Source organism: Pieris brassicae, chromosome 4, assembly GCF_905147105.1.
Source record: "Pieris brassicae chromosome 4, ilPieBrab1.1, whole genome shotgun sequence".
NCBI classification, from domain to species: Eukaryota; Metazoa; Arthropoda; class Insecta; order Lepidoptera; family Pieridae; genus Pieris; species Pieris brassicae.
Window position 1 is genome coordinate 7,623,595 of NC_059668.1, and position 22,378 is coordinate 7,645,972.

Sequence of the window (22,378 nt, forward strand, 5' to 3'; positions counted from 1 at the left end):
GCAAGTCAGTAGGCTCCCGCACAGTCAACAATAGGTAGGTAGTGTGGTTCATGGGTACTCGGAGCCCCAACATATTTGCTGTTTGTACCCTACCCGTAAGGAGTTCCAATATGTACCGAGTAATTGCTAGATCCGTCCTTACCCTAGCTTACCATACCCATAACGAACAATGTCAGAGACGAACGGATAGAATGGTATACCATACATCCTCAAGTAGATATACTTATTTGGTTTTCGCTCCATCATTGTTGAGTATTGTGAAAGATTAAAAAAGAAGAAAGAAACTACTATCTAAACAGAACTGTCAAATTGTACCATTTTAAAGAAAGTACTCATCCGTCTCTTTTCATCACAGCGTAAACAAAATTTTATAGAAAGCGACAAAAGGTTACTTTATTTCGTTTTTATAAATAATTTACTTCAAAACAACAATGCCTTATCGATAAATGTACTGTATACTATACATTTAAAATAGTTGTAGCTTTTTAACTAATATGCAATTAAGATAATAGTAAATATTGTTGACTTTCAATTCTCACGTTTTGCGGAAATAGTATAGAATATTTTTTTTATTGAAAACTTCTTTACATAATTATAAATTATACAAAACTGTTCAGAAAAAGTTATAAGGTCTGGCAGCCGTGTCGCTAAAAAGCGATTTTGTCCAAGAAATAACCTTAATATTATGGGAAATCTTTTCCTGTTATACAGGTAAACATTTGATGTTTCATGTCATTATGAGTCGTTAGACATTTTAAAAATAATTCACTGAAACAACGATAAATGTCAGTACAGTACTGAGAAGACATATTCATTTATTTCTTAGACATTTTCTAAGAGAAAAAAGAACGTCTAAGAAATCCTAGTATAATGGGATAATTAATTAAGAAGCATGATTGAATTGAGTTGGTGACAGAGGGCGAGAGTAGTGACAAAGAGAAAATAAATTATACAATACTAGATTTTAATTAATTACTTTATAGTTCTTTGAGTGGGAAGTATACATCCGAGGGAGTATTTTTAAAAAAAGAAGACTGCTTCAGGCCTGTATCAAAGCGTCTAAGTAGATGTTTTATTGTGTAAATCTTTTGTTAAACACAAAACATTTGTTTTCATGGTAAAATTTTCGTAGCACTTCGAAATGAACATTTTTATATAATTTTCAAAAAAGTAATTTATTTCCTGTATAAACTCAATAATATCTTTATAATGATTTGTATATTTGTTTGTTTATCACTGATAAACTTAAAAACAACTGTACCGTTAATCATTATTTCAGCATTGCATTTACATTACACCTGAGGTAGGCTATCTTTATTTCCAATAATACTTTATGGTCTGGATTACTGTATCTATTTCGTGATCATTTGTTTTTTCTAATAGGCAAGTGGGTCATTAGCCTTCTGTATGTGACTTTGGGGTCACAAATTTTCCCTTTACCGTACATGCGTGTTTATGCGTGTCACAAAAGTCCATATCCATAAGCTAGGGATAAAACCTACAACCATAGCGTTGAGGGTGCACTCTTTAGCCACTAGACCTATTCTGCTCTATTATTCCCAAAATATTTTATAAAATAAACTACTTATAAAATAGACTTCTAACTTTCAAATCATTATTAAAATACAAAAATATAGATTAATATATTATAGCTCGCAATAATAATAATACAATATTTTTCGTATCCATTTGAAATGAACAAGTAGAAATAATCAATACTTTCCACTCAATATAACTGGCCGCAAATAACGGCGTCTGCCGTTGGCGGGAACGTTTCTTGTACTCCAAATAAATTAAGCCTAAGAAAACGACTCGCCTCAGAATTGAGGCCATGAAAGGAGCATTTTTATTACATAATTTAATCGATAGACACAATGGAAATCCATAACTAGTGAATATATTTGCAAAATTCAAGAAAAAACTTTGTTTATTCAAAAGAAAATAAAGAATTATCAATATGTTTAGTCTTTGGACATGTCGTTCTTTTTTCGAATTTTACATGCATATATTATTCAGTATAGGAGTGTGTAATAATAGTACGTTTTTTTTATTTAAAGACACACCAACACACTTATTTATAACTAAAACTGATGTGTTGCCTCGATAATAGATGCGAATGGCGTGCACAAATACTTATACAACTAAAAAAATTGCATAGGATTTTTTTGCTACACTGTTTGTTGAAGTTATACTTCGTTTAGCCCTAACGCGCTAATGATGAGAGTAAATTTCTATGATGCTCACCGTTACAAAAAACAGACACCCTGAAGCATAGTCAACATTTTAAAATAAAAAATGACCATTCCTTTAATTATGTAGAAATATTTTTTTGTTATTTCCAAATAAACTTGATTAACTAGATAATGCGTTATAATAAAAAAAAAATGTTTTAAATACCTCCTTTCTATTGTTAGTGCCTACAAAAGTAGATGAAGGCGAATGAAAAAACTTTGAAAAAAACTTATTACGCCAAAGAAGCTGAAGAAGAAGAAGAACTTCTAACGCGTGTAAGTAGTACACACACAAGTTTTTATTTTTAATTAATTTTAGTTTTCTCTTACTATTTAAGAATTTTGTGAATACTTTTAATACTAAAAATATTGTAATAAATTAACAATTCTGCAGTACACATTTTTTACGCAAATGCTTTAAAATTTACATATTATTCAATTTACATACAATTCAGTTTCAACTGTATGACTATAAAGATTTGACAAACATTGATATTATAACTCCCTCATACATGACTTTACAATGAAAAACATTCATTGGTTTTCGTAATTTACGTTTACTCAAATAATATAATAATTTAAAACCGCTGACTTAATAGCCCCAATTCCTTTTGTTATCGATTTGTCAAACAAATATAGCCTCTATTTCACACACAGAAATATAAAACGATAATCTCAAATGACTAATCACTCTTACATCGATTAATCTCCCGAAATATGTTCGTAATGGTTGCTAAGCAACGACATGGAAGAATGGGATCATAAAAAAATTCAATTATAATAATACTTTAGTAGAAAGTAAAATATAAGAACTATCAATATTATTAAGATAATAAGTCTGTAATTTTTTTCTTTATACTTGTATTAATTGGACTTTAAAGCAAGTCATTTATCTGTTATATTGACTGATTCAGAATATCTTTAGATTGCCTTTTTTTGAATCTTGCACGAATATTTTCTAGTATAATTCATATCTTAAATTACAAATCTCCAATGTGTAATTATTTGAGTTGTATGAAATGTTATTAAAATTAGAACAAGAAATCCTACCCTAAATTCTTATACCATGGTGGGATTCATTTCATTTCTGAAAATTCATGTCCGAATTCTTCGGATCACTTTTAATTAAAACTAACTGTTTGGGGTCTGATTTGATAAAAGCTTTTCAATATTGGAGCTTTCTACTCTAACGTTTGGAATAACGCTTAGAAAGTAAAAATTGGTTTTTATGGTTTAGTAATATTATTATCGTTTCAGCAATTTTATAATTTTAAGTAAAACAAATGTCGTATGATATTGGTAACAATTCTCAAGGCACTCACTGTAGAAGGCTTGAGTGTGCGTTGCCGGCCTTTTCTTGAAGGCTCTTCACTATAAGGCTCTTTTCTTGAAGGACCTTTAGTTGATTCCGACCTAGAGGTTTCACTTAGTGGAGTGCGGTGAAAATATTCTGTTATTTTTGAGACTTGCGTGGCAGAAGGCATTTTATACATCTCGCTTGTTTGAAAAAGTCCATCATTATCTGTAATCAAAGTCAAAGTCAAAATAGAAATATGTATAAAATGCTACTAATTTTACATTAACTGCCAGTTCTCAAATCAAGGGCGTAGAAAGAAAGAGAAGAACTGGCAATAACCTCTCCGCCACTCTTTTTCTTAATTGATGTGCTTGGAGATTTTTGGAGTACAGAATGTGTTGATTTCTTAGTTGATGGTCTCAAGATGGTTAAATTGGGACATGTGCATCGTACGACAGAACTCCAAGGTCCTTACTGGTGGTAAAAGAAAACCCTGTAGATTGAAGCTGCGTTGGTGGGGTGGAGTTGTCAAGGACTCCGATACACTAGGCGTATTCTTCGATACGATAATATAAAAGTAAGCTTTTCTTAACTCATAATCTAAGATTTGAAAGTGATAAGCATATAGACCACAGCTTCTATGAGTAGCGGCCAGTCCGGGCTTCCAACGGCTGCATATATATTTAATATTAATAAAATAAATATTGCCCGTGTTACTCAATGATATATCAATCTAAGAAAGAATTTAAAATCTGTCCAATACAATCCCTTTACAATATTTGTAAATGAAGTTTTGTTACAAAAATAAAAGAACTTAATTGCGAACAATGGAACGACAAAGTAATACTGTACTGGCGCCATCTCGTAGCAAGAAAAAATACTAGTTAAATTTTTACTTATTTCAACAGCAATATTTTACGAACGATCTCTGAACGTTTTATAACCAATGATTTTTTGATATACATTATTTGATAGCTGGAGTACATTTCGATATAAAAATATTATTACCCACGGGTTTGCTCATAAAAATCAATAAAGTAGTATTAGCAGAATATCAAATTACGCATTCAATCATAATATCTAGAGTTGAATATTAAGCAGATCTATATGGAGCACAGTATCATCAGTCGAAAACTTTAAGTATGTATTTATTAATTAAATCAATGGCGCTACAACTCCATAAGTGTACTTTGCCACCGGGTGACTTAGGAACCACTTCGACTTAGGGTCCTTTAAGAAAAATCATACCCATTCTTAAAAGGCTGGCAACGCGCTCGCAAGCTCTGGCATTGAGAGTGTCCATCACACAACATCCCACTGCTCAATAAAAAAAAGATTTCATTTTTTCGAAAAAAAAATTATAGGTAGATGAAAAGCCTTGTCTGTTGTTTGTTGACACAGGTATGTCTCAAAACCAAAAGTTGTTTTGGGTAGAAATAGCGAAGACATCAAATTTTATTTATATGTTAATATTTTTAATTAAATGTCATATAAAATATTTGTCTGACTTACTGTTTTAAACTGTGCCCTGGTCGAAGCTATGGGTAATATATACGGGTCGGCTGAACGAGAGTTCTTATCGATCATATTTTATTGCACTGAACGCACTCAAGAAAATTGAGTTTATGAAGATCAGCGGTTTTCTGATTTAAAATTACTTTTTTTCATTTCTCGAAAGCTACACGATCTCAGAGTATATATACTAATACTTTATTACGGGAATTAATATTTTAAATCACTTTGTATTTTGAAACAACTGAAGTGATTTCAATATCTCACCTTTGGAATGTTAACTGAATAAAAATGTCCAGTTGAAGTTAAATTTGGAATAAATTTAAAATATTTCATTTCACTAAGGATTTTTTTTTAATAAAAGCATAATTTCGACACAAAAAAATCCTTTAGAACTGCAATTACCTAAGCGTAATAGCGGAAGTATAAATTTTCATTAAGTTAAGAAAATTGCAGTGCATAGCATGCGAGGAAAAACTGTAATTATATGTAATTTTAAATTTAAACCTGCACTATTTCACACTTAAAACGTTTAGGAACATGGGTTGCAACTATTATTTTTAATTACAATATGTCTTTTACGTGTAACATTTAATTATTGAAATTAACTACTGAGGCTTCAATCTTCGAATAATACAATGGCTATAGACTTTAGACCTCATTAATAACCTCTTCTTTCGATTTAAAGACCATTGAGCCGTTATTGTTATTTCGTTTGCGGCTTACGGCCTTGTCTTGTTCTGTTAAATAACTTTCACTATCTCAAGACATTAAATCTCGGTTTGGCGGCCATCTTGTATATAAAAATTACCAGTACGACCGTTATTTTAAATTACGAATGCGACGTCCTCTAAATTCTTCAACTGGGAGTTTATCTAGAAGAGCAATATATTGAAATATATTGATTTATTTAGATAACTTATATAATAACGATATTTTTTAATTCACATACACGTAGCAGAGATTTTGATTTTAACTCGAGCTTTGTAACCTAAATTTAGTAAACAAATAAATATTTTGTTAATAATTAGAAGCGTAAACAAAATGTAAATAATCATCACACTTGAAGCTAATATGAGCCCTTTTGTTTTTACCACACTCATACATTGTATTTTAACATTCTCGGTTCCGATAATATCCAATAATATAAGTATCATTTAGATTTGTGAACCCTTGGATAAGCCAAGTTAGTCGTTGTTAGCGTCGCAACTCGGAAATTTTATGTTAGTTATAAATAAGCTCATATTTCAAGTCAGTTGTTACCCAGCTTCAAACAAAGTGTTTTAATTAAATTTATCCATACAAAAACCGCCACCTAATTATCAATTTCACTTTCTTTTTTTAATGTTATAGGAGGCTCATCAGATGTTAAGTGATACCACCGCACATGGCCACACACATTGCCAGAAGGTTCGCAAGTGCGTTCCCGGCCATTTAAGAATTAGACCGCTCTTTTCTTGAAGGAATCCTTAGATACTTTTAACTTTAACCAGCTTAGCGATCAGCAACAAACACACAATAGAATTCATTAATAGAGATTTATAGAATGGTTATATTTATAAAATAAACAGTAAATAGTATTAACACCGTTACTATTTGTATCATATATATTTCATATAATACAACTGAATAAAGTGTTAACAACATAGCAAAGTTCCGACATATCTAATTTGAACATAAGGATTTCCATATAAAAGTCTTGATAAAACCATCCTACTCGAGAAAAATGCGACCATTGTTACATTTTTCATTAAGACGCTTCCATTGATCCCATCCGAGACAGATAGTAGGAAGTAAGGCCAGTCCTACTATATTCTAATATTTAATTTCTTTGCAAAAACAACATTTCTACGCTCAAGAACAGATATATTTAACCTCTCAAATTATTAATATGTAACGTGAATACATTGGCGATTTAAATTACCCTATTAGTTGTCGTCGTCAACGTGCCAAGTCTTGAGCCGACTGGTATTGCAGCAGAGACGATGTCAAGAGACTGTATGAGTTTGATTCCATGGAAGACAGACACGCTGGCCCCTTTCCATCTACATGGAACCAACTACAGAGCTGGTGCGGCTAGTGATGCGGCTGAAAAAGCTAAAGCATGAAAATTCAGGCGCCTAGGCTCCGTATATGATTTTGTCCCATTCGGTGTCGACACCCTTGGTCCGTGGGGTCACAGCGCTATAAGGCTTTTTAAGGAAATAGCAAAATGGTTATGCGTCCTCACAGGAGACCGTAGAGCAGGCCGCTACCTCGATAAAGAATCTAGTCTAGAAATATGAAGTTTTAATGATTTTTATATCTCCATAGGCACCAATAATATTCTCGCGACGATGCAAGTTGTAGTTTTAAAATATCTTTTTGAGACTGGCCATAAATAAGGGGCCTTGTAGTAGTAGGGGAGTTATATTGTAAGAGATTGGTATTGATTGCTTTTTCAAGACATCTGCCAATATAGAGCTTACGAGCTTATTGTATATACTTAGCGAGCCCCACAACTTAATAATCCATCGATATATTTCCATTTGTACGTAAGCAGCATATATTTGGTGTGAACACTATATAATATGCTAATTGTTTTTTCAGAATTGCTTAATGTAACCGTATTATTAATAAGCAATGATAAATATAAATTTTAAACAAATTGAGATTATATGCTGGGTTTAAGCACTTTATAAGTTGCACTCATTTATATAATTTTACGAAATGTACAGTATGAAATTACACGTGGCTATTTAATTGATCAACATAGATTTTACACATTGAAAGTACATTAAATTGTGGCTGCATTGGAGGGCTAAAGTTGTCAAGGACCTTGAAACAATAGGTCTTCAAAATGAGACGGAAGAAGAACGAGAGAGATTGCGATGGCAAAATATGCTTGCGGAGGCTAAGGCCCACCAGGGGATGAACATCCATTAATCATGATGGCATTACGTTTTAATATAACTTATTATTTATTTTTATTATACACTGGTTTCAAGAGATTATAGGGATGATACTCAATCTATTTTATAACACTACCTGCTACACGGCATTATAATTTCTCGCGTGTTTAGATGCCTAATAAAATATACCTTATATAAAATTATTTTAATTGACCATTTTAACTTTTTCATGAATGGCCAAAATATTTTGGATAAACCTTATTCAACAAATACAGATAACTATTTATATTATATTATCTATTTAAACGTACCCTACAATTTTTTTACACCCGAACGAGATTAAAGTGTGTAATTAGTAATAAAAGGATTAAGTATCTGTGAATAAGGTATCTTTAGCTCATGTAATTGGTGATACTGCCCTCTTAGTTCTTCGGCAGTCGTAATTTATAATTCCGGAAATAAGTAAGTTTATTTACTTTCATTCAGTACTACACAGATGTAACACGAGTGCGATACTAACAAAGTATGTAGGTTAAGGCTTACGATATGGTTTTCACAGTAAAATTATTACTTATATAGATCCAATAGTAAAGTTAGTATCAAATAGGGGCTAGCTTCGTTATTATTAGAGACGGAGACTTTTATTTATTTGTTTAAATTTGCAGAAAATTACTGAAACAACAACAAACTGAACGATGTAGTTCCCAAATTTGAAGTAAAATATCTAGAATTGCAACTTGGAACCACGGTTAGTTCTCAAAACAGTTGAACGACGAAGTTAGAGTTAGAAATTTAATCCGACCGTCTGGACTGATCGCCTACCAATTTTACAGTAAAATGAATGTTTGGATGTTCCTTAGTTTTGCTGATAGAATAACTGAATGAGGTAATAGAAACATTAACAATTTGTTCTTTAGAAGCTCTCTATCAATAATTTAAATATGTGATGGTTCTTTTCTGTATTTCAATAATTCGATTTTTTATTTAAATGTCGTGTTATTTTTTGTTAATAAATAAAAACTAACACTTAAATAAGCTTGCTAAAATCAAAAGGTGTTTTCCCAGTTTCTAAAGTGATTTCGTATGGGTAAAATATATAACATATATAACAAAAATATAACATTAGCTCGAACGGTGAAGGAAAACATCGTGAGGAACCGGCTTGCCTTAGATCCAAAAAGTCGACGGCGTGCGTCAGGCACAGAAGGCTTATCCCCTACTTGCCTATTCGATTAACAAATGATCATGAAACAGATACAGAATCTGAGGGCCAGACCGAAAAAGGTTGCAGTGTGTGTAATTTATTTATTTTTTTAAAGTCACACAAAAGTCAATTTCAAAGCTTATGTTCTTAACAAAGGTTATTATTGAAGAGTAAAACTTTTAAAAGGCCATTTTCATACAGCCTTAATATACCACATCCAACTAAACTTACCCGTGTTCAATCGAGCACGAATTGTGTTCTTTACAAGGGAATAAAAGTTGCTCGCAATCAGCTGATTAAACGAGCATTTCCGATCAAAAATAGACTGTTACTCACGTTAATAGAGTCTATATTTCAACTCACAAAGCCTTTTAACGCGAATGTTCTTGGAAAATTAGATAAAAACAGTAATTCTGTTGAAATTAGAAGTTTCCAGTCTAATTTGTTAGGTAATGTGTGAGCTAAATGCTTTGGTGATTTATTTGACGGTGGAGATATATGATGTATTAGATAATTTGTCACTTAAGTGTGCGTAATATGATAATACAACGTCAAGGTACTGTTTAACCGTTACCGTTATTTAAGAAAGGGTTGATTAATGAAAATATGATAAATGCCTTCAATCTTCAAAAGCCAAATTAACTTTTTCATACTATTTCTGTAGCATTTGCATAATTGCTGTGTATGCTATTTATGGACTTGAGAACTTATCACTGGTATAACACAACAGATACAAAATGACTGCCTTGACTTGCGAACTGGTAATGTAAAGTTAGAATTAATTTAACCTCTTTTCTGACTTTAATAAGTGTACTTGTTTACCTATATGAGAAAAGTTATTTTGAGTTTGAGTTTGACTAAACAATTATATTATTAGCGTGAAATTTCTTATCTACAAATTTTTATTTTTACATTTACAGTTACACACAGTACAGTGTAACATCATAACACTAAGTCTCAATGAAAGATGTTAAATTAGGAGGTATATGGCTGAAGTAGAATCGTGAGGCTCATCTGATGTTAAGTGATACCACCGACCATGGACACTCACATTGCAAGAAGGCTCGCAAGTGCATTTAATCTTTGTGGTCTATACCACAAAGGTTCCACCAAAGTGGAGACGGCATGTATGAAAATCATCGTTACGAGTGTAGCGGAGTCTGTAATGGGTCTGTTCCGCTCGCAGTGCAAGGTGGACATAACGGTATCGTAGCGTAATTATGGAAGTCCGATTAATTTTGACATTAAAATTGTTTCAAAATAATCTATAGATATAAATACTTTTTATTCTTGCTAGCAATTTCATATTAGTATAAAATCATTAAATGTGACCACAAAATATATATAACGTATCTTTTGTATTTGTGGTACTATAAAAATCTGTGATATATTGCAGCTACGGCGTTCAAGAAGCTCTACGGCGTAGAAAAGTAAGAGTAAATAACTTATTCCCTTTCATCATAATCCTTAGGTTTTTAGTTTTGCTTGAGGCAAGAACTGCATACTTTATGAAGGCTTTTACTTCCGGGATAGCATTAATTAATTCTTAATTATATTTTAATTAGAATTTCTCCTTGCGCTTTTACATGAATAATAAGTGCTACCTTTTAAACATGACATTGTAACTTGTAGATTTTAAACAATTAAAACTATGTTCTGTGAATATCTCACTTAGTAATTAATTGTACTATATATATATATATATATATATATATATATATATATATATATATATAAAATGTTTCCTGGAAATTAAATACATGGCTAAACGACTTAGCCGGGTCAGCTAGTAGTACAATAAGTATGCTAATAGCAAACAGAAATCCTATATTAATTTTAAATGTTCTAAGTTTATGCGAAAGCTTAGAAAGGTTGGAACTTCGATTTCAAGCATTTTTATTTATTTAAATAATTAAATTAGGATTCCCTTTAACATGACATGTTTCTTAAAGGATTTAAAAGACTGTTCTTAACACTTGTAACAATGTTCTTCAATAAAACTATTAGATAATCTACTGTAAAAACTCTGATGGCAAAAACAAAAGACTAACGAGAAAATGCCACCGTTTTGTTCCGTAAGATAAAAAATAATATCAAGGGGATACTGTATCTCAAAGTACGTGAAACTACTGTTCTTCGGTAAAATGATCTTTTTCCACAAAAAGGAAAAAGTATTAAAACTTTAGTTCACAGTTCACACTAACTCTGTCTTGGTACATTCACGATAAATTTTCTTGTACACTTTTATTCCCACTTGTATTCCAAGTATTATCTTGGACTATGACTACGAAATAACGCAACAATTTCTTGAAACAATGTTTAGAAGTTTCCAGTACAACACCGGTCAATATTGGTAATAAATATTTTGATTATAGTACTGTTTTAATAATAATAATTGTTAGATAATAATTTTCAATAAAACGCTGGTATATACAAAACGTTTATCTGTAAAGCTTCTTTCCTAGCTACAATGTCAATATTTTTTTTATTATAGTAATATCAGATCAAGGTGCCAAGCCATTATATTAAAACAACAGCATTAACCTGAATTCCTACAAGAATTTCCTAATAGAAAACACTTCTGCGCTGACTTGGCCAAGGACCGTGAGCAAGAATGTAAACAGAAAAGTTGTCTGAAATTCTATATCCAGGATACATCTACGATTAATATTTTCATTAAAAATCTACAAACTTTGACCCACCTTTTAATTTTTTTGTTAAATAATTAATTAATTCCTGAATTTCGTAATAGAATTCGGAATAATAAATAATATTATAATTCATGGAAATACATACGCTATTAATCATTTTCAACATATTTGGAGATATTATTCAAGATATCAAGTTTTTCTTTCTATCTTGTTTGATGTATATGTTCAAAGTTCGACAAAAAAAAATGTTCGTACATAAAGGTTTTTCTCACACGAAATAATTGTCAAAGTACAACGCGCTCAAGACGTTCATGCTTTTTATATACGCGGGTAAGATAACGATCGATCAAAATTATCCATAACAATTTCAGATAGAATGTTGATACATCATTACGTGTATATGAATGCACCGTATAGGGATACCGTACCAAAATCAACATTACTGTTTCGATTGACAAAGCGAAACGCTAATGAAGTTTCATATATCTGCCAAATGAGATCATTACTCGATAGTTCACATAAATCGTAACCGCTGTTAATTCGTTTTGTTTACTGCATATTTAATGTATAAACTACCATTGTAAATATTGTGATATATTTAAAAAGCTATCATTTCTATGCGAGAATATTATTATTATTAAGAAAGAATAAATGGAAATGGAAATCTAACAGTTTGATTGTTACGAATCATTATCAAACATATCACAAATGAAACGCTACATCGTTCCGTCTTGTATTTTATATTCTCACTGATACTTAAATGTCTGAAATGTTAACTCAGAAATATATATGCATATCTTCCGTACGACTTTGATCTTATTTTATAAAAAAATAAAAGGAAATAAAAAACATAAACATTGTTTCCTTTTTATGAGAAGCGAGTAAGTACTGATACTGTAAGAAATCTTCAATGTACGGAAAATATAGAACTCCATTTATTGAGGAAGGCCAGTAAAACGCTAAGAATAAATTCTCTGTAGTACGTAGTGTTTTTATTCTTTATAAAATGCACTGTTTTTTTTCTGATAATTCAATATTGAATAATAAGATAACGAATCCTTATTCTTCTTGAACCTTGTATCTTAACTAATATATATTTATAAGTTTGACAAATATTTAAATGATCCTAATCCTTGGGATTGATTTGCTCCAGATCAAATAAATTGTATGAGTCAAAACTTAGCGATTAAAAAGAGTGGCGAAGAGTTTCTTGCCAGTTCTTCTTGCCCGCTCTACGCCCTTGACTTGCGAACTGGTACTAAATGTAAATTTAGAATTAATTTAACTGCTTTTCTGACATTCATTAGTGTACTTGTTTACCTATATAAATTAAGTTATTTTGAGTTTGAGTTTGAATAAGCTTTTCTGTTATAAAATATATTCTATACCTTTTTATCGGAGAGATACATTTTCAATAATCCTACGGGGTTGTCTCATGCTTATTTAATTCCGTTCTTTAATAATAAAAAAAATATTATCATAGTATCCAGCACTAAGCACTGTATATGCACCCAAAATGTATCTTGGCCACCTACTGACACTACAAATAATATAATTTACTGTAACTTGTCGACGGCTTCTAACACTGAACATTTTTTGTATAAATATGTCACCAAAAACAACAACCATTTAACTAGAATATTAGTATCCCTAAAGAAATATATGTCTATATTTTTTAAATTTTAATTTTAATTCTGAGTTTGTTAGTTAATTAAGGCTTTAACAGGCACCTAAGAAAACCTATTGGATGGTTAACTATATTCTACTTAAAACTTCAACGTTCAACTTAACTATACTTAAGTGGAAATTAATTTTCCAACCGTTTCATGTTTGTCTTGTTCTACGAAGTGCGTTGTGCATCAAATGTTCGCTAAAAGGAAAATTATGTAGTGCTTCTGCGCCGTTCAATTTGACGTCATTTTGAAAGAGGAACGAGGCAATCAGGCTAAAGTAATATAGTGAAGCGCAGAGGCATAGGAACAATAATTTTGAGCTAATTTAATTAAACACTTAACTAGTTTTCAAAATATATATCTGTTCTTTGAAGCGTTTCTATAGTTAACAATAAATATTGAAACTTGTTATCTATGATTACTAACCGCTTTTGAAATACGAAATTCCGTTTTAGAATTCCAATAATTGCAATGTTTAATTTTACTCGGTATTAATAATTATATACGGTATATAGTTTTATACTTCTTATGAATATAACAAGAAACAATATTAAATGTATATTAAAAAATATTACATAAATAAAATAAAAATATAAATTATGCATAACATAAATTATGCTATATACGTCTTTAAAAAAAATATATTCGAATATAGGAACTCATCCTGTATGCGAATGAGTACTCTCGACAAGAACAGGTTTCTTGCATCGGCTATCTATGGCTATGTTTAAATTGGTTTATGACGTTTTACGTGCAATTTTAATCGTTTGATTGGTTTGATTGTTATAATGTTATAGTTTATATGTCACTGGCCTTAGTATATATATATATATATATATGTTAATGATTTAAATATGTTCGACGTCCTGGTGGACAGAAAAACTGTGTACAGTTTGTGTTTCCACCACACCAACTTCCTTTATATTAAGATCATTTATACACAATAAATAAATAAATAAATTTACTATTAAATTAATGGGTGTATTTTTAAAAAATTATGAATTTAGCCAAATAGTACGCAAAGCCACCCTTGTAGCACAGGGACTCACGTAGCCCCTGTTGTGTAGGGGTAGACAAAGAAATGAAATTGAAACATTCAAAAGATTTAAGGCCATATTTTCCGTAAGCGTACAATTTGGTACAAGCAAGACTTAATATAGGGCGTTTATTATATTGTGAAGTGAAGAAGCGAAGTGCTTGATACAGTCTTTGTCATATCTTGGTAACTTAGCTTCCTTTAAAAATGACCTTAATTCACGTTGCATTTTACAAGTAGTTATTTCGGGAAAACATGTTATAAAATCTATCGTATTTTGTTAAAACCACTGCCACTACACTTTCAACATACCAAAATAAGTAAGGAAAATTTATTTAAATTCAATCGATTTCAAATTATGAAAGCTATGTGCGTAAATGCTGTTGCATCTACGGCCTTAATTAATGTGAAAATTAATTTACGTACCTGTATATCATCAAAATATTGGTAGTAAGATGCTCCTTCCCTTGATATTGACGGTTTGGTTAGGACCTTCACGAGTAGTTTAAGTTTCGAATAACGCCCGCAATTTTTTCCTTGCGACAGTCCGTTCACTCACATTTAGTGCCTGCGTTTGCATTTCTGATATCGGAGGAAGTATTGTCTCCATCGGCATCATTAGTCTAGGTGGATGCCATGGATCATTCTCGTACAATTGAATTCTGTACGCACTGTCAAGTCGAGATGGCATCACGACTGACTAGCGTGGCGCGTGCTCTCAGCAGTCATAATTTAGTAGGAAACTGAGTTTAAGTTAAGATAGCTAGTAAAATTTTAAATGGAGCATAAGAGGCAAAGGTCCATAAGAGGAAACAGCTTCCCAAAACCCAGGAACCTCAGTATATATATATATAGCTTTATATATATATATATATATATATATAGAATTATGACAAATCGTTGTTTAATAAATCTAATTTGGCATACTTATTTAATGTTTAACTATTTTGACGGCAAATCATGAAACTGTGTTAACGAGATATTAGTTCCAAGGAATACGATTATCTCACTTTCCAACCATTTCACATATGCATTTAGGGAATGTCTCAGAATGTTTAAGCGTACGCTATACACAGATTCCGGAAATGCATTAGAGACGTCACATCCGTTAAATTATATTTAAATTCCGCTCAGCACACATTACTTAGCGCTTGAATATTTTGAACAAACGCAAATGCACTAAGTTGTTTTCTAAGAGGTTTTCAAAGTATGTTATACGAGAAGTTTTAATGAGTACGCCTTAAAAATAATTAAATATAAGTTAGACTTGTAAAATTAATATTAAAAACGTTGTAAAACTTGTTTTGATAAAGACGCTTGATACATTTAGGATCTCAAAGTTATCGTTTCAAGGAATATGCATTATAAGCAAATCCCCTCATTAGAAGCAAAGATTTGACACGCTATTTGAACGATTTAATTGACTATCTGACTTATTGTCGCTTTTACTTTTTCACACCCCTTCATCATACAATACAAAGCAAACCCAACTATTCCAGATTTCTCAATATTTCAAATAAAAACTATTTACGTAACTCAGCCTTGTATCGTATTCCTTCAGATTGTAACACAAATTACCAGCAAAGAGATATATTTATTGTGACTGAAGAATGTGTTCGCGCTTAATCGGTATCAATCAAAGAAGGAAGACAATTGTCGATTTGACTTTAATATACCTACCATGTTTATGGTGTTAAATTTTAACCGCTGTCGCGTGCGCACTAAATATATACCGCATACCGTATAGCATTTACTATTTTTTGATTCATCATTGAAGGATCCAGTGTTTTAGTGAGATACGCCACCGTTGATGGTAAGTGCTAGTTTTACTCTTATCCATTGTTGGATTCCTTTTTTAATTTCGTATTCCGTAATTCGTATTTACGTATTTAATAATAGATTGTGCCTGATTTGGTGAGAATGATCATGCGTAATTAATATCTACCTACATCACTTTTTTCTAAAAATTATTTCACAGTTAACGTTAGTAATAAATCTGTTTATGGTTGAATTTAATCGTATTGGTGATAATGCATTTTTTTTTCAAAATTTCCAAATGAAAACGTCTAGTTTCAAGCACTTCGTACTGAATTTAATGACTTAGTATCTCAATTAAATATTGAGCAAATAAAGCATAATCCTCAATTCACTACTTCTTTTCACACAAGGATTTTTAAAAAAAATTTTAAAAAAATCTGCTATCTTTTTGTCATTCTTCCTTTAAATATTTATTATAATGATCAATGAATCTTAGAACTTATAATTTAGAATTTAGTATGAATTTGTACTTTGTTATATTTTTGTATAAATAGGTAAAACTGTGCTTTTATGTTTATGTTTCAATGTGTATTCCGTTTTTGGCTTTTGTGTATAATGTAATTGTTAGAATATTGTTCAATGAGCAGCTGTAGGAATTCTTTAATAAAATAAAGTAAAAATACCAATTCATAAATACTTTTAAATACATTAATCTTATTATTTTTTATTTTATTGTATGTCACTTGGAAGCCTGAGATGTATGTTCTGATAACATGATTTGTGGTTTGTGGATATATTTTTATGTAATATAGATTGCAAAAACGTAGTAATATTGGATGGCCGTAGTCATTGTGTATAAAGTATTAGTTACTGCGAGCGTTCAATAGCCAATATACTCTATGGTCGAGCACTTTGTTCTTATTACCCCCAATAAACCACGATATTTTTAAAAAGAATATAATACCTAAAACGTTTCAAGCTTATATCAACTTTTGTTTTATGAAATATTGAAGTTATTAAACATATTTATGGTTTCTATTCTAAATAAAAAGTTAATATAATATTTCTAATGATCGGGAAGCTCCAAAAGTGGGAAGGTAACCGGCATAAAGTAAGGATAAATTAAGGGCTATGGAAACGAAAATAAACAACTATTAAAATATAAAAGCAGTGAGCAGTGTTGGCCTAGTGGCTTCAGAGTTCCACTCTCAGCCCTGAGGTCGTAGGTTCGATCCCTGGCTGTGCACCAATGGATTTTCTTTCTATGTGCGCATTTAACATTAGCTCGAACGGTGAAGGAAAACATCGTGAGGATACCGGCTTGCCTTAGAACCAAAAAGTCCACGGCGTGTGTCAGGCACAGAAGGCTTTATCTACTTGCCTATTCGACGGACATATGATCATGAAACAAATACAGAAATCTGTGGCGCAGACCTAAAAAAGTTGTAGCGCCAATATTTTTTTTTATTAAAACTTTTATATTTTTTTTACTTAAATTCAAAAACTTTTTCGAGTCTCCTGAAATATTAATTTACTATTTTATACAATAAACTGGAATAGAAATTCTCTACATAATAATTCAAGCGCAAACATTTAAGCATCTTGAATCCTCAAACGTGCCACTACACATTTTGACGCCATTTTAAAATAAAGCACATAAAATCCCTCGCCTCACAGTTAATGTATACATTTGCGGCGACAAATGCACATACTGAGTTTAATCCGTTGCTTTATTGGGCGTTGACGTATGTATATTAACATCCGCTTTTGTGTTATTACTTTTGAAATGGTTTAATTAATTGGGAAAGGCTTTTACACACGAAGTATTTGAAAACATTTGAGATCAGTTTGATGTTACTTAAAGATTTGGATCAAATTTTTGTAGAACTCGCGTGATAATCTTTTGACTAATCATGTGTACTTGTGGTACAAGGAGAGAAAAATATATTATCCTTCGATGCGTTAGAAAAATAACTCGAACTGTACAATATTTGTGTGTTTATTATTTTTATATGATCTGTTTATAATTGTGTAATATTCAATAATCATAAAATAAATTTAAAATGGTGTTTGCATCTTTTAAATTTGTTCAGTAGTTTTAAATGTACCGAAACATACATCTTCCTTAGCTTATAAATGTACAAATGTATTGTTTGATTTTCAACCCTCCACTGATCTGATACTGTATAATAAATTAAAAAGAATGTTTCGGAATTCAATATACTAAAAACCTAAAACAGACTTATTTTTTCTTATCAATGTCTGAAATATTTGTAAAACCCATTTTCAATTCTCTGTTATAGATTCAAAACGTGATCACTGCAACAAGACTGTGGAAATCTATGAAGATGTGTCGTCACCTCCGGTCACGCCGGAAAACTTCGGACGTCCACTCACGTGTACATATAGGTAAATACATTCCTATTTTACATAACAGCTTTGACTGAGAAATTGTGATGGATTCTCCCTCTAGTTATGTTTTATAAAGTTGTTATTATTGTAGCTGTAACTTATCAGTATTATATTTTATGATCTCACTTATTGAGTGATAATAGACTAGACAAGACTAGACCGTTTAATCTAGCAAAAATCTAGTTTCAAGGCTATCCTCTATATAACGAGAAGAAAGCTGATGAGAAAAAAATTAAATATGCTTTGAATTCTAGAGTAATTAATAAACATAAAACATTTACGTTTTTAAAAGTAAATATTTTCATCAGAAATAAAACATTGCAACATGGGCAACAAGGCATGTCCTCGTCGCAAAGTGTCAGTTAAAATGATTTATGTGGATGGTCAACGAAAAAATGTTTTCTGGCCTTAAATAGACGCAACTATAAATCGGTAAATATATATATATATATATTTTTATTTTCTCAGGTTTAGAGCTTTTCGAGGTTCACCAAAAGACTGGATTCTACGAATACGTTTCAAGAAGTTCAAAGTCGGCACTTTAATTAATGGCACTACGTGTCATAAGGGATATATGCAGGTCAGTGAATCATAATAAACCTAATATTCATTTATTTATTCACACTTGCTCAAACCAGCTACGTCGGCGAACTTTGTACCGCCTATGGTATCCCCATATAAAGTCCATGACTGGTAGATTAAAGAAATTAACATACATTTCTGGCTTTACTGGCTTATACACCCTACGCAGTGTTAGAGCTTCTCCTGAGACCTAGTATGTAGTTACACACTTTATTCATTCACTCACACTCTACTTATGCACTGAAGCGTGGTAAATCAAAAACAAAAATAAATAAAATAAAATTATATATATAAATATTTTAAGTTTGTTAAGAAAGAACGCAGGTATTTTTTACTTAAAAGGGTTCCCAAATCTTATACATTGTAAATGCATATATCAATTATTTTTTATGTAAAGAATCTACATGTTTTACCATGAAATCCCTTTGCTTGCTATTATCGTGGAATTAATGCTTTCTTTTTCATCATAAGGGTATATATCTATCAAAGACGATATGTCATAAGTATATCAGTGGTCTAACAGCTAGTCTAATTAAGTAATTTAAGTGAATTGTAATTTAAAATTAAAATAACCAAAGTGTACGCATTTCTCACAAGTCAAAAGAAATGAAGAAATTAATCGTAATCTTAATTAATCACAAAAGCCCAAAGGTAACGCAATTTCCAATTATAAGAAATCACGATCCAATGATTATCCTCTCAAATTGTTCTTCCGGAGTACTTTCCAAGTTCGAAAATTAATTAGCAGGTTCGCCCAACTCAATTACTAGCCCCGACTGCTTTAGTTAGCATAATTCTCGAACGTTTTGGCTATCTTCGAATGTTCTGGAAATTTGAATTTTACAAAATTCCAGTTACAACTTTTTTGTTATGTTACATTACTGATTACTATAAGTGGGTGTTGTTAAGTAAATTTTATAGTTACATTTTTAATATCTACCCCATAAAATGGTATTGTATTATAAATATTAAAGATGTTTGTGGGTTTATCGTTTTTTTACGGGCAGGAGACTGAATATTAAGTGATACAGCCGCCCACGGACACTGACAAAGCCACAAGGCCCGTGAGTCCTCTTAGGGACTCTAAATCAAAATTGTTCAGAAATGCTTTGTCGGACAGCATACATAGTGGTGGTACGCGGAAAAAAGTGCCTGGAAAAATCGCTCCACAAACGTCGCGTTGGCAATTTTTTTATTTGGCTTTATTTATTTGTTTTGTATTATTATTACTTTTTGGGAATGGAATTTTGGTATTGGCTCGGCCTAAATAGGCCAGAGTTTAAAGAGTCGAGTGTCGTAGGTTCAAACCCCAGTTGCACCAATGGACTTTCTGTCTCGTTTGTTTCGTCTATGTGCGCATTTAACCTAGTACAGTGAAGTAAAACATCGCGAGGAAATCAAGAAACAGATAATAAAGCCCGAGTGCTTGACAGAGTTGTAACCTAACTTTAAGTACGGTATTTGAGATTTTTATACCCTTTACAGTAAAGTCCGCTTAGTGCGGTACTAACTACAATTTGATAGTTCAAAAGAGCTTTGTTAATAGTTTATTTTATTCAATGTTTTGAGTTTTACATTCCTAAACAAAACAGACTTGCGACTATGAACCCTGAGGTCATGCGGTCTAATCCTGGGCGTGCATGTGTTTTATCTTCTCAATTAACGTACGGTGTTTTCTAAAATAAATTCATAAAAAGTTGTAGCGCTTGTTATGTAACTAATTTTGTGTTAGTTATAATCTTATATTTTAAACCATTAAAGTCAGTTATTGTCCAGCTTCAAACAATGTATTTTATTTGAAAACATTCATACAAAAAACCGTCACCAAGCTTAATTCGCTTCTGGATTAAATAAATTTCAGTATTTACTAAAACATATAAAACCTATCAATATTGTTCAAATTACGTGAAAACTATTGTCATTTTAATTACAGTATAACAAATAATTTCCAATTAAAAACAAATTGTGAAGCCCTATCGCTTCCATTTAGTAGAAAGCAAACTTTCATAACAATTATTTTACAAGGTTTCCGCACGTAATTATTATTACTATGAATAGTGTATACTTAAGTGTTAAAATTAAAATAATGTGTTATAGTTGCAAGTAAAATTCTAAGTGTTAAACTACTCTACAAAATTTCTCCTAAAATGTCGTATAAGAAGTCTCTTCCCTTATTCACTATTCACACAGTTTATATATACGGTGTAAACACGTTTGCAATGAAAGTCGTATATAAAATAAGATTATAATTGTATATGTTTTATCTCATGCTGCTGAATATCTTACTTTATTCCCCCTGTCTATGGCAAGCATTACAATCGTTCATTGATAAAAGGGAGAGCTTAACTACTGGTTATATTTAAATATCATTACATACAGAATACTTACTGTACTACTTTAAAGCGATAACAATTGTATTATTTTGATTATTATACTGTAAAAAGTGACTAAATACCATCATCAAATTTGATATATGGGGAAATTTCAATATTAATTTTGTTATTAATAAAGTTTATTATATTATAGACAAAAACACAAGGGCTTCTTTCTATATAGAAATTCATCAAAATTATGTCACATTTCACGTCGGATATTGGATTGGGTTGAACTAAAATTTAATGTGTGTTTGAACTAAATTTAATATTTACATTGCATTTTCATTCAAGTTGAACTTGTGTAATCCCTTTGTACTGACGATTGGATAATCTTAATCGTTATTAACAGTAACAAATATGATATTTATTATTCAGTTTACTTATTTTAATGTATACAAAAGAACCAATTTAACCAAAGTATTTATTCGTATCTTTTTCATAGAATAGGGGGCCAACGGGCAGGTCACTCATCTGATGTTAAGTGATACCGCCGTCCATGGACACTCTCAACGCCAGAGGGCTCGCGAGTGCGTTGCCAGCCTTTCTAATTTATACGCTCTTTTCTTGAAGAACCCTAAGTCGATTGGTTCGGAATTAATTCAGTGGGCTGCTGGTTCCACATAGCGACCACCATTATACGGTAAAAGTTCCATTAAATAACGTTCAGTTGTGGAACGACCGAAGTCTAGGTGATACGGGTGGAATTTCGTATTCTCACTCGACTTCTGATGATGAAACTTTTGATTAGACAAAACA

General features: G+C 31.3%; 1 protein-coding gene across 1 annotated transcript in view; it reads left to right on the plus strand.

Annotated features, from left to right (window-relative positions):
* LOC123708890 overlaps window positions 1-22,378 on the plus strand; it is a 68,302-nt gene that overhangs the window by 26,624 nt on the left and 19,300 nt on the right. Inside the window, exons 2-3 of the mRNA XM_045659887.1 lie at window positions 18,557-18,662; window positions 19,134-19,245. Coding sequence (XP_045515843.1) covers window positions 18,557-18,662; window positions 19,134-19,245 — 218 coding nt within the window. The remainder of the gene's footprint in view (window positions 1-18,556; window positions 18,663-19,133; window positions 19,246-22,378) is intronic.